We start from the raw sequence: 14,422 nt of genomic DNA on the forward strand, positions 1-14,422 counted from the left end.
CAGGTATTAAAAAGCTGGAAATTTAATGTAAAATTCTGAGACCTTGGTATATGTGGCTTCCTGGCAGCTCAGCAGTAAAGAACCTTCCTGCAATGCAGGAGAAGTGGCAGGAGCCACAGGTTCAATTCCCTGGTTGGGAAGATCCCCTAGAGAAGGACATGGTAACCCACTCTAGTATTCTCTTGGTATATCTATTTGAAGTCGTCAAAATGAGACTATATATTGCCAAATTAGCAGACAAAACTGTTATTCTAGAATATCCCTGTGTATTTCACATAAGTATACAGCCCTGAGGTCATGGCTTTTAACATAGCATAGATAAGACCAACATTTAACACCAAAGTCCAGTTAGAGGCCAAGTCTGGAATCCAAGTTCCTGTTCACCCCACTATAATGTCAACAGCTCACATCCTGGCGTCCTGAAGGATAAGAGGGTCACTTACCATGAAGGGCACACACGCGGAAGATGAGTTTACTCTCTATTGTGTTTAGATCGTCAAAGTTCTCAATGTAGAAGATCAAGCTGCCATCCCCACTGATCTCCTCCAGCTGAGTCCTGTTGGCCCCGTATACCCCCACAGAGAAGATGACCACACCTTTGTCCCGAAGAGCTTTTGCGGGGTCTCTCACATCATCTTGGGCTTCTCCATCAGTGATAAGGATGAGAAACTTTTTCACCATTGAGCGGCCCCCCTTGGACTCGGTGAAGTATGGATCCACAAAGGTTATCGCGCTTCCAGTCAAAGTGTTGCCACTGATGGGGTACATGCTGTCTATTGCATCAGAAATTTCTTTTTGTGTAAAGTATTTATCAAGCTGGAATTCTTCCTTACTATAATGACTGAATTGAACTACGCCAACTCGGCTTTTGTCTTCACCAATCTGAATCTTATTTAACAGGTTTTTCATGAAAGTTTTCATTTTCTCAAAATTTTCAGGTCCTATACTGCCAGAACTGTCCACCAGAAACATGATGTCAGCCTTCATGTTTTCACATCCTGCATGTAATCAAAAAGACCAGAAATATACCAGGTTGGCATGGTTATCAGAATATGTAAGAGACAGTAAAGCAGAAATAAATATTTTAATCAGTAAATATCAAAAATTAACTGAAGCCACTGCATTTGAAAATTTTACCTGTTTCTTTTGCAGTAGTCTGCTAACTAGAACCCTAAATCAGAAATTCATTGAAGATTACCTAAAAATTTTCAAAGAAGAAATGCAACTTCCAAAGTATACATTCATTCACTCACTTATGCATGCACACATTATACATTTATTCATATTTCACAATTCTTGAAGTGTATGAAATGGTGCACATCAGGCCATGTGTTAAGGATGCAGTGGTGATCAACAAAGAAAGTCAGAGAAAAGTAATCAATTTTTGGCACCAATATGACTAGTATTTCAGGGTTTTATGTGTATTCTTGAAGCACAAAATTCCAAGTAACCTTTATATAGCATTATTTTCTGGGATAATTTAAATCAGTTAAAAATATCAATATTAGAAATTGGGATGAAAAGTTTTTACTAGAGTTAATAAGTACATTAGTATTCAACAGGGACTATTACTTTATTTATACATAAAATTTGTCGATACCCTACTGACTGGAGATAGACATATATATGCATGTATATAGTGGCTCAGATGGTAAAGAATCTGCCTGCAGTGCAGGAGACCCAGATTTGATTCCTGAGTCAGAAGATCCCCTGGAGAAAGGAACAGCTACCAACTCCAGTATTCTTGCCTGGAGAATTCCATGGATAGAGGAGCCTGGTGGGCTACAGTCCATGGAGTCACAAAGAGTCAGACACGACTGAGTGACTAACACTTTCACCTCCACCTCATACATATCTGTACATATATAAACACATAGAAGATCAATTTCTATCAGCCATAAAAAAGTGCTATTAATTCATGTGTGTGTGTGAGCATGTGTGCACGCTCAATTGCTTCAGTCCTGTCTGACTCTTTGAGACCTTATGGCTTCTCAGTCCATGGGAGTCTCCAGGCAAGAATCCTGGAATGGCTTGATATGCCCTCCTTCAGGGGATCTTCCTGACTCCAGGATCGAATCCACATCTCTGGCATCTCTTGCACTGAAGACAGATTCTTTACCATTGAGCCACCTAGGAAGCCATGTGTGTGTATATATATATTTACATATGTATACACACATATGCACCATAGTACATATATATATAATATATATAGCATAAATTGTAAATATATTGTCTTCAGCATATATCTTCTTAGTCTTAACCCTTTCTTTCGTTCTCACTGCCATTCTCTTACCAGTCCCTTCCTCAGTCCTCACAGAATCTATCCCATACTATTTGTATATGATCAGTTATCACCAACCATAGAAGAACTAAAAAATGCCAACTTTTTTTTTTACTTCCTTTTTCTTTTTTTTAAAATTTATTTACTTTTAATTGAAGGATAATTGCTTTACAGAATTTTGCCGTTTTCTGTCAAACTTCAACATGAATCAGCCATAGGTATACATATATCCCCTCCTTCTTGAACCTCCCTCCCAGCTCCCTCCCCATCCCACTGCTCCAGGTTGATACAGAGCCCCTGTTTGAATTCCCTGAGTCATACAGCAAATTCCCAAATGCTTACTATTTTTTAATAATTTATATGAGGTCCACCAGAACTTCCTTGGTGACTCAGAGCTAACGAACCCACCTGCCAATGAAGGAGATGTAGGTTCAATCCCTGAGTCAGGAAGATCCTGTGGAGAAAGAAATGGCAACCCACTCCAGTATTCTTGCCTGGGAAATCCCACGGACAAAAGGAGCCCGGCAGGCTACAGTCCATGGGGTTGCAAAGAGCTGGACATGACACAGTGACTAAACAACAACAATAAAAACAACAACATAAGGCCCAGTAGGGGGGTTAAAACCATTTGAGATCGACGCTGCCCTGGGGCCATTTTAAAAGTTGTGAATAGGGAAGTTGCCAAAGATGTTTGAGGGTCTTGACAAATCCCCAGTGCTGGGAAGTGTGGAATGCCCTCTTCCACAAATAACATGTCAAAGGGGGAGATTTCTACATGCAGTCACTATTCACAGGATCTACCTCCTCATCAAAAAACCATAGCTTTGACTAGATGGACCTTTGTTGGCTGAGGAATTGATGCTTTTGAACTGTGGTGTTGGAAAAGACTCTGAGAGTCCCTTGGACTGCAAGGAGATCCAACCCGTCCATCCTAAAGGAAATCAGTCCTGAATATTCATTGGAAGGACTGATACTGAAGGTGAAGCTCCAATACTTTGGCCACTTGATGCAAAGAACTGACTCATTGGGAAAGACTCTGATGCTGGGAAAGATTGAAGGCTGGAGGAGAAAGGGATGACAGAGGATGAGATGGTTGGATGGCATCACCAACTCAATGGACATGAGTTTGGGTAAACTCCAGGAGTTGGTGACGGACAGGGAAGCGTGGCGTGCTGCAGTCCATGGGGTCGCAAAGAATCGGACACAACTGAGCAACTGAACTGAACTGAACCTCTTCATCTCCCACTCCTCTATGTCAATAAAAGAATTTCAACTAGGAAGATGGCCACCCAATTAAAGACTACATTTCCCAGGCTTCCTTGAAGCTAGATGTGGCCCTGTGACTGTGGATTTGTTAGTAGCTATGAGGAGCAGTGATGTAATCCCTTCTGGGTCTGAACAATAAAACAATTGAGCCTAATGAGATGCCCCTGGCCCTATTTCCCTTTCCACAATCAGAAGACGACCGGATGTGGAGCTCCATCTTTGACCTACAGATAGTTACTACGTGTTGCAAATGGACCTGCCTCTTTGCTAGACCTGGACTGCTCACCCTGGACAACTACACAAGAGAGAAACAATATTCTGTGTTGTGTGGAATGGGGCCTTTTTGCTAGAGCCTCTTAACCTGCCCCTGAATGGATACCCTGTGCCTCACTCCATCCACGTCTTCTCTGAGAGGAATCAGTTTTCTCCTAGGCCCTCCAGCTTTGGCGTCTTGGTTTTTCTGCCTCTCTGTTCACCATCTTATGGCTCGTTTTCTTGTCCACAGTTTGTCTCTTCCTTCAGGTATGCCAGGGTTTGGGCACATGGACTGCAACTACTTAACCAATAAGAAATATCCTGTCCCTTCTCAGACTGGTCCCTGCCTTTGAAAAGACCTCAGATACAATCTATTTTATTTTTCCTGAAATCTTTTTACTTTCCTTGGCATCAACTCCAGGAAACATAAAGGAACTTGTATTCATACTGTTTCTAAGACATCCTGAAGACCCAACTTTACTCCTGTCCATAACAGGATGAAAAAGATCAATAAAGTTATGATTTAGGATTTTACTATCAATGTTACTTATTTGCTGGCTTATTTTTCTTTGGATTTTAGTGACTCAGAGAAAGTTCCAACACAGTTTCACTTTTGTAAGTTCAAGTAAAGTGAGAATCATTTTCTTTTCCATACCAGTGAACACCTTGACCAACTTTTACAATAATCACATTTATGTAGCACTGACCAAGGGCTAAGCCCTCTTCTAACTGCTCCACATGCATTATTACCTTTAAGCTTCACAATAAGCCTACACTTATAGGACCAAGGCAGGTAGACAGTAAGTAACCCATTCAAGGTTCACAGCAGGAATTTTCACATTGTTCTTCCTAACTTCTGTTATTTAATTTTTAGTCAGAACAAAAATGCAAGTATGTGTTTGCATTATAAATAAAAATAAACAAGGGTTACATATGTACTAGGTATGCTTTCATAATAAAGAAACAAAAGTTGATGTGTACTGTAAGGATACTCTGATGTAGGTACTGCCCTAATTTTATAGATGAGCAAGTACAAGTTTCAAGTAATGAAATGAGTTGAATCCTAACCCACCGAAAACCAGAGCCCGTTTTCTTTCCACTGTTCTCCTCTGCCTGCATTAGTGTGTCTCACACATATACACAAAGATAGGGCTTCCCTGGTAACTCAGAGGGTAAAAGAATCTGCATGCAATGCAGGACACTTGGGTTCAACCCCTGGGTCAGGAAGATCCCCTGAAGAAGGGAATGGCAACCCACTCCAGTATTCTTGCTTGGAGAATTCCACGGACAGAGGAGCCTGGCGGGTTACAGTCCATGGGGTCAAAAAGAGTTGGACACCTGAGTGACTAACACTTTCACTTTCACTTTAACACTTTCACCTCCATGGCAGTGGGCTTGGTTAAGGCAACAGCATCCTCAGCAACCTTTTCACTTACAGCTTTCAAGATGGCCTCAGGGCAGCTGTCTACAGAGGGATTCTCCCACCTTGGCAATTGGCTTAAAGTCAGGGGCTGAACCCCTTCAGCAAAATGTGAGCTAGACAAATGGTCACATCATGAACCCCTTCAGCAAAATGTGAGCCAGACAAATGGTCACATCACTCCTCTACTTGGCCTATTAGTGCCCCTGAAACAACTAAGAAAGCACAGATAATAAAGCCTTTTTGTTTTGCTTACCTTTCTCAGTGCAGATACTGTGAACAACTTCATCTTTGATGCTTTTTAAAGAATCAAAGTTCTGCCCAAAGTTAACCCTTTCCTCTTCCCTAGCAATTTGTTGCAGTTGTGTTCTGTTAGCCTCCCCAATACCAATTGCATGGATGATGATGTTTTCAACCCTTAGTCTCTCAGCAGGTTCCAGGACAGCGTCTGCAGATATCCCATCGGTCAACACAATGAGGTGACAGGGTACCTCATTCGTTCTCTGCTTCCTTCCCTTCCTCATCAGCGGCAGCATGAAATCCAGGGCTGCGCCAGTAAGAGTTCCGCCCTTAAGTTGCTTGATGTTAAAAACAGCCTTTCTTAATTTCACATCATTAAGGTAGTCATTGATATCAAATTCCACTTTCTTCTCATGGGAATACTGCACAGCTCCGACTCGAACTTTGTCTGGACCAATGCTAAACATCTCTATCACTGCCAACATGAACTCCTTGATTTGCTCAAAGTGTTTCTTCCGAATGCTGCTTGAGCCATCAATGAGGAAATAGAGATCAGCCTCTTTTGTGTCCACACAGCCTGCAGAAAAATTGAAAACAGAAAGTATATTTTCTGTTAATTGTAGAGAAGCTGGAGAGAACTTTGCAGGAGGATTTGGAGAGGAGCCTGAGGCTGTGAAGCTGTTACAGGGAAGAACAAAATCTGACTACACGTTGGATCTGTTTCTTTTACTTTACCCTTTGCTTCCTGTTGCTTTTGTTCACTAAAAGGATACTGTCTATACATAAAGGCCTGCCTAGGGAACTCTGCCACCCTGCCTGAAAGGTAAGCTAGAGTGCCTTTGTTCAGGCAAACATTCTGACTCTGCCCACCTGTGAATGGCTACAAAAAGAAGAAAGTAACACACACACCCCCTCCCTGAGGCTGGCCTTTCCAGGAGATGCTTGCAAAACTTACGATCTTTTTGCTTTACTTCCTCATCTCCTCCCCTTTTGTGCTCTATAAAAGAACATGGCATCCAGGCCCCATAAGATGATTATTTTGAGACATGAGTCTGCCATCTTCTCAGTTTGCTGGCTAATGAAGTTGTTATTCCTTACCTTAACACCTCATATCTCAGATTTACTGGCCTATTGTGTATCAAGAGCAGAGTGAGTTTGGATTCGGTAACAGCTTCTGAAGAATGAGGACACTTCAGTTGAGGCCTGGAAAGTGTGCTGAGCACATTCAGGCCCATTTTCTCCTGTGAAACTTACCACAACCTTGTGAGGAAATTGAAACTGTGAGACCTGGTCACTGAGGTCATGCAGTCAGTGAATTAAAGACTAAGGACCAGACTCCCAAACCTCCAGGCTTTTAGTGAAGATTGATTTTCTGGTGTTAATGCCTGCCCGCATTTGTAGTTCATGCTTTATTATTCCTTTGAGAAATAGGTTCAGACGACCTTCTGTTCTTACTTCCCCAATAACCTCTTCTACCTGGAGCAACTAGAATAATATATTTAAAACTAGAACCAGACCATATTACTCTTCTACTTAAATGATTTATCACTGTAGTTAGAAATGAAAAATAACACTAATCTTTCCTCCTTTTCTTTCTCATCTTATTTCTGAGTGAGCAAGTGAAAGTCGCTCAGTCATGTCTGACTCTTTATGACCCCATGCACTATACAGTCCTTGGAATTCTCCAGGCCAGAATACTGGAGTGGGTAGCCTTTCCCTTCTCCAGGGGATCTTCCCAACCCAGGGATCAAACCCGGGTTTCCTGCATTGCAGGCGGATTCTTTACCAGCTGAGCCACAAGGGAACTAGCAATTCTTTATCTTCCTCACTGTGTTTCAACAACACTGGGCTTCCTCCTGTAGTTTTGTGCCTGCCTTCTTTCCTGGAATATTCTTCCCCCCAAATCTTCACAGGGCTGGTTCCTTCTCATCTCATGGATGTGTCAACTCAGATGTAGGTTCTTTAGAAGTCCTTCTCTTCCCTTCCAGCTAAAGCACATCAATCATTATCTATCCTATTACCCTGTCTACTTTCTTTACAATACCCATTACTTCCTGAAATCACTTTATTCATTTGTTCATAAGCACAGCCTGTTTCCTGACTCAGAATGTCAGCTCCATGAGGGCAGAGACTTTGCCTAGTTTTCTGCTTCTGCCCAGTTCAGGCCTGGTACATCACAAGACTTCAACGGAAAACTGTAAATAAAAGAGCTCTCAATATTTTCCCTTTGTTGAGCAGATTCTCCTTCAAAAAGTGCTTTACCTTTCCTAATAGTCTATTTACTACTCTAGTTAGCCATTTTTTAAATTGGGTAGAAGAACAAATATACCTTTAAATTGTAGGTTATGTGCACAATTACTTGGTTGAGTATGTGAAAAAGTCTCTAAAGTACAAGACAATTTAGTCATTTCAGAAATATTTTCTTTCTTGATAGCTTGTTGGTAATTTACAGCTGTTGACACTACTTCAGGCTATGGGAGCTGGCTCTTAAGAAATCAGAAATACTGAAAATAAGTTTGACTCTGAGAATTAAACTATGAAGTCAACATGTAAAGTATCAGGGCAAAGGTAAGCAGTTATCCGCAAAAGACAAGTGTGATCCCAGGACAGAAACACTTGATAGAAAGCAGAATGAATTGATTTATATATCTAATAAAGAAAAATGATGGTCAGTAATGAGGGAGAGAAAAATTCAAGCTGTGCCAGTCCAATACACTAGCTACTAGTCACATGTTTCTATTAAAATGTGAACTTAAACTGCTTAAAATCAAATAAAATTTAAAAGTCAGCTCTTCAGTTGCAAAAGCCACATTTCATGTGCTTAACAGTTCCATGTGGTTAGTGGCTATTACACTGGACAGTGTAAAAGTTCAATTGGAAAGGGTTGAAACAAAAATGTGTCCCCTGGTGCAAGGTCTCACCTGCACAGTTATCCAGAGATATAGAGCTATTGATTGGACTTTAAAATAGAATCATTCCCCTGACTAAATACCTCCAGACATTGAAGTCATAAAACTAACTCCTTTGCTCTAATTCCACATCCTCCAGCAATCTTTTGCTTACGGCCTAGCTTCCCATTTGTATATATGTCTACAGGGAGAGACTATATTTCTTAGAGGAATATGGTCTCCAGTGTCCAGGTCCCTGGCACCATAGTTCCATTGCAAAGATAATCATCAATCTTTTCTTACCCATCAGTCTCCTCGTTTGGTTAATGTGAGATTTTCCTTGCTTTAATGAAGTTCTATTAAATGAATTGAAGCCAGTGGTGTCAGAGGTGGTGGACACAGCAGTGACTAAGTCAGTAGAGACTGATTGTCTGTGTTTGATCATTTTGAAACTGTAAAACTGGCTGTCTCACTGCAGACCATGGCAAATTCACTGAGGTAGTGGTTTTCAGATATTGCTAGTGTAAGTTCGTTGGAGAGCTTTCTAAGATGCCTTCCCTACCTGCAGACACTGAGTCATTGGATTGGGCCACTGAATTATTAACAATCTCCTCAGGAAGCCCTGATAAATGTATAGTAGACACGGTGGGTGCTCTACCTATATCCTCTCAAATCCTGTACCATTTTTGTGTAACCAGTTCCCAGCACTTTCATTCCAACAGCTAGCACCAGTGTCTAGGGGTGGGTGGCTGCTCAGGTTGTTGAAATCCTTTTCGCTTTTTACTTGAGCCAGAAGGGTCTGGAAATGAACATTTCCTTCTGTGTGCTGGAATAGAAATTCTTTGGTTACATTGCCCCCTGACTAGGACAGCTCTAAGGTTTAACCTACACTGTCTCTAGAACAGTCCATTGGAACCGGCCCTCCATGGAACTGTGCTTGTCATCCTGCCCTTCCTGGTCCCATGTCATCACTTCCTTACCGATCTCCAGTTTTCCTGGGTGTATTTTAATACATCAATTTTACATGAATCCTTATCTGACATCTACATCTGAGGAATCCAACCTAAGGTACCAATATTTGAGAGCCACTGAATGAATACAAAGCCACTTACTGAGGCTTTATGGAAGATAAGGACAGTCCTTGTCCTAGCCGTGGTCCCATTTCTTCCCATCTAGAAATTCTATGATGGCAATAATAGTTTTTGTCACATAACTGCAAACTCTCTGAAAGAAACCACACTACACACACCCCCCATGCCTTAAACTTTATACTACAAAAAAGCAGCTGCCACTCTGAAGGACTCCTCTCTGTATCACACAGGAGGTAATGGCTCTCTCTCTATCACGCAGGAGGTAATGGCTCTCTCTCTATCACGCAGGAGGTAATGGCTCTCTCTGTATCACACAGGAGGTAATGGCTCTCTCTGTATCACACAGGAGGTAATGGCCCTCTCTTTATCACGCAGGAGGTAATGGCTCTCTCTCTATCATGCAGGAGGTAATGGCTCGCTCTCTATCACGCAGGGGGTAATGGCTCTCTGTATCACGCAGGAGGTAATGGAACACTGGTTCTTTGCTGCTGCCGTGCAATGTATATATGCAAGGGGAAAGTCAGTGCTGGCCCAGGATTGCATCCTTACACTTTCAGTTGACTAATGCGAATTTAAAATTAAGCTTTAATATGATTGGAGGATTCTTTTCCAGGTGGATGCTGCCAAATTTGAGTCCAGTTGTCTGAAAGCATCGTATTGCAGGGAAATGTGTGAAGACAGCGGATAGCTCAGAAGTAAATAAACTCGAAGTCACATCAAGTGTCTTTTGTCTGTGCATCCTAGCTCCTTTGAAAAGAACTTGGTAAGACTATAGCAGGTTCAGTTGTGCACAAAGATATAAGTACAATGATGATCCTGCTAAGATTTTCATAAGAGCAGAATGCTGGCAACGACCTTTATATCCAACAATTTAGGATATATCAAACAAATTCGGTTATACCCAGAGGGTGGACTATTACTTCCAACCTAAAAATAATATTGTCAATGAACATTTAGAGAGGTGGACAAAAGTTCATGGTATAAGGTTGATAGAAAAGTGAGGACGGCATATCATCCTGGTTATCCCTAATATCCATTCTCTCTTCTAAACCAATTTAGGCCCCAGTAATTTGCTGAGGTACTTGGCTGCCCCAAATAAAGATTAAATTTTCTAGCTCTCATTTGTACAATGAGGAGTGATATGTGACTAAGTTCTGGCCAATGGGATGTGAGCAAAGATGGCATGTGTAATTCCCGGGAATATCATTGAAGAAAAGGAGGGGGAAGCCTGCCTTTTCCTTCTCTTTCATCATTCCAGCTGCTGGATGTGAATGTAATGCCAGGAGCAGTTATCTTGGATTACGATACTGGGAATAGAGACCACAAACAAGAAAATAACTTAGACACTGACACTGGTGTACCATCCAGCTCTTTATACCTACCTTAGGACTTATTTGTGAAACAGAAAATAGTTTTATCATATCTAAATCATTGCTATTTTTTTCCTTTTGTTAGTCACACTCAGAAGTAATTGTAAATGATACAACTAGTACCCAACAGTGTGTTCCTGCATTCTCCAATATGCCAGCCACCAGCATGTGGCTGTTAAAAATAAATTAAAACTAAATTAAACTTAAACTCAGTTCTTCAGTTCCATTAGCCATATTCCAAGTGCTCAACAGCCAAAGTTGGCTAGTGGCTGCCTTACTGAACAGTGAAGACAAAGAACATTTCCATCATTACATAAAGTTCTTTTCAACAGCACTGATACACAGGTTACATCATTTTTAAAAAATATGTATGCATGTGTTTGTGTGTCCATGAGTATAGAGAGAAGAGACTAAAAGATAAGAGAAATGTTAAGAATGGCTTTATCTGAAAGATAAGACTACAAGAGATTTTAGTTTTTTCTTTGTGTTCACTAACACTATTAAACTATTTCATAATTACCACTTTTATATTTTATTCCGGTATGACTTACATGCTTAAAACATCCATTGCAATCATTTAATAATGTTTAGGAACATCACAAGGTTTGAAAATTTATAAAGTGCAACCATCACCAAAATCTAGCTTTAGAATATTTTCATAACTCCCAAAATTCCTTTACCCAATTACAGTAAGTCCTTGAGTCTGCCCCTGCTCCCACCCTTGACAACTGCTTCTATTACTTTTATAATATGAAAAGTATTTTTTAAAACATACCAGTTTTATCAAGTTCCTTTCGTTCAGCATGAGTCGAAATTCGGGACCATATTTCATTCTGGAGCTTTTTTAAGAAGTTCTTACTGTAATTAGGCAAGTCTGCATAGGACTCCAGCATGGAGATGGTCTGTCCCGGAGGGTAAGACACTATTTCTTCCAACTGGGTCTTGTTGGCCCCTTCAATGCCCACGGCAAGCACAGTTACATCCTGCAGCCGGAGGTCGAGGGCTACCTCACGCACATTGTCGTCTGAGGGCCTGTTAGTAACCAGGACTGCTATTTGGGGCACTCCTTGCGCCCGTCTGCTGCCGTGCGATGCTGAGAAGCCTTTCCTCCTCATCTGCTCAATGGCAGCTGCAGCCCTGGGTTTCCCAGCCCGCAGAGAAAGCTTCTGGATTTGCTCCTGAAATTCAGACTGGGTGGTTCTCGAGTTCAGAAGAGAAAACGTCTCGACTTTGTCACTATAACTCATGAGTCCAAGCCGCAGGCAATTGTCCTGTACATCCATGGAGGAGGTGATGTTCTTCAGGAAGTTCTGCAGGAGCCTCAGATTCTCCGTGGTCCCAACGGCCACATCCACCAGAAACATGAGGTCAGCAACTGAGTCTTTCTTACAGGCCCTGGGAAAGGGGACTATGGAGAGATAAAAAGCAGGTAGGTTAGCACAAATCCCTGGCTCAGTGAGAAACAGATTGATTGTCAAACCGTATAGATTGTCAGACGTCATTAGGGAAAATGGAGGGAGTCATGACAAATAGAGTTGCAAATTTTTGCTGAAAAAAAATATAAAAATTCTGAGCAAAATTTACACTGCCCATTGACATCAGAGAGCTTGAAATGCTCTTGCCCTATCTGAAGTTCTTCAGATAGTATATGGTTCAATATGTGTTGAACCATATACTGCTGTTTTCCTATCACATCCCATCACCATGATCTTCATGACCAACGTCACCACCAGTATGACCACCACCACCTCTACCAGCCACCACCACTACCTCCAAGTCCATTATTACCAGTATGAACCTCCACCACAACCACCACCACCACTTTCAAATGCTGAGATATAGGTATGAGTTCATGGAAATATCTTTGATCTCAGGGAGTTCTTACTCTATGCGGAAGACAGAAAAATAGATTGTATTAGTTCAGACCATAATAAATGCTAACAAGGAAAATAAAACAGGTGTCTCAAAGGAGCTGCCCTATGTTGGTGATATGGGATAAGAACTAAATTATCTCAGACATAAATAAGTTAGGGAAGGCCTCTCTGAAAGGATCACATTTAGGTTGAGAAAGGTGAAGAGAAAGATTCAGCTGCACATTGTTTGAAAAAAAAAGAATAATTCTGGCAGAAAGAAAAGGAAGAAGTAGAAACAAGCAAGAAGCTCAGAGTAGCTGGAGCCATTGAGTGAGGGGAACAATGACTGATGAGGTCAGAGGGAACCAGGTCCAATCATATGGAGCTCACAGGATCTTATTTACGCCTTTTAAATGTCACCCTAGTTCCCGAAGGGAGACAATTAGCTCATTAAAATTTACTTTAAAATAATTGCCTAGGAATACCAAGGAGAGATAAGAAAGCCTTCCTCAGCGATCAATGCAAAGAAATAGAGGAAAACAACAGACTGGGAAAGACTAGAGATCTCTTCAAGAAAATTAGAGATACCAAGGGAACATTTCATGCAAAGATGGGCTCAATAAAGGACAGAAATGGTATGGACCTAACAGAAGCAGAAGATATTAAGAAGAGGTGGCAAGAATACACAGAAGAACTGTACAAAAAAGATCTTCGTGACCCAGATAATCACAATGGTGTGATCACTCACCTAGAGCCAGACATCCTGAAATGTGAAGTCAAGTGGGCCTTAGAAAGCATCACTATGAACAAAGCTAGTGGAGGTGATGGAATTCCAGTTGAGCTATTTCAAATCCTGAAAGATGATGCTGTGAAAGTGCTGCACTCGATATGCCAGCAAATTTGGAAAACTCAGCAGTGGCCAAGGGACTGGAAAAGGTCCGTTTTCATCCCAATCCCAAAGAAAGGCAATGTCAAAGAATGCTCAAACTACCGCACAATTGCACTCATCTCACACGCTAGTAAAGTAGTTCTCAAAATTCTCCAAGCCAGGCTTCAGCAATACGTGAACCGTGAACTTCCAAATGTTCAAGCTGGTTTTAGAAAAGGCAGAGGAACCAGAGATCAAATTGCCAACATCCGCGGGATCATCGATAAAGCAAGAGAGTTCCAGAAAAACATCTATTTCTGCTTTATTGACTATGCCAAAGCCTTTGACTGTGTGGATCACAATAAACTGTGGAAAATTCTGAAAGAGATGGGAATACAAGACCATCTGACCTGTCTCTTGAGAAACCTGTATGCAGGTCAGGAAGCAACAGTTAGAACTGGACATGGAACAACAGACTGGTTCCAAATAGGAAAAGGAGTACATCAAGGCTGTATATTGTCACCCTGCTTGTTTAACTTATATGCAGAGTACATCATGAGAAACGCTGGGCTGGAAGAAACACAAGCTGGAATCAAGATTGCCGGGAGAAATATCAATAACCTCAGCTATGCAGATGACACCACCCTTATGGCAGAAAGTGAAGAAGAACTAAAGAGCCTCTTGATGAAAGTGAAAAAGTTGGCTTAAAGCTCAACATTCAGAAAACTAAGATCATGGCATCTGGTCCCATCACTTCATGGGAAATAGATGGGGAAACAGTGGAAACAGTGTCAGACTTTCTTTTTTGGGGCTCCAAAATCACTGCAGATGGTGACTGCAGTCATGAAATTAAAAGACGCTTACTCCTTGGAAGGAAAGTGATGACC

General features: G+C 41.4%; 1 protein-coding gene across 1 annotated transcript in view; it reads right to left on the reverse strand.

Moving 5' to 3' along the window:
- The window catches only part of COL6A5 (collagen type VI alpha 5 chain), a 177,390-nt gene that overhangs the window by 113,539 nt on the left and 49,429 nt on the right, over positions 1–14,422 (reverse strand). The window contains exons 4-6 of the mRNA XM_081573212.1: positions 11,590–12,222; positions 5,482–6,042; positions 444–998 (exon numbers count right to left, since the gene is read on the reverse strand). Of these exons, the coding sequence (XP_081429338.1) occupies positions 444–998; positions 5,482–6,042; positions 11,590–12,222 (1,749 nt within the window). The remainder of the gene's footprint in view (positions 1–443; positions 999–5,481; positions 6,043–11,589; positions 12,223–14,422) is intronic.

The sequence above is a fragment of the Giraffa tippelskirchi genome, chromosome 2 (genome assembly GCF_054371585.1).
Source record: "Giraffa tippelskirchi isolate mGirTip1 chromosome 2, T2T-mGirTip1v1.2.pri, whole genome shotgun sequence".
NCBI classification, from domain to species: domain Eukaryota; kingdom Metazoa; phylum Chordata; class Mammalia; order Artiodactyla; family Giraffidae; genus Giraffa; species Giraffa tippelskirchi.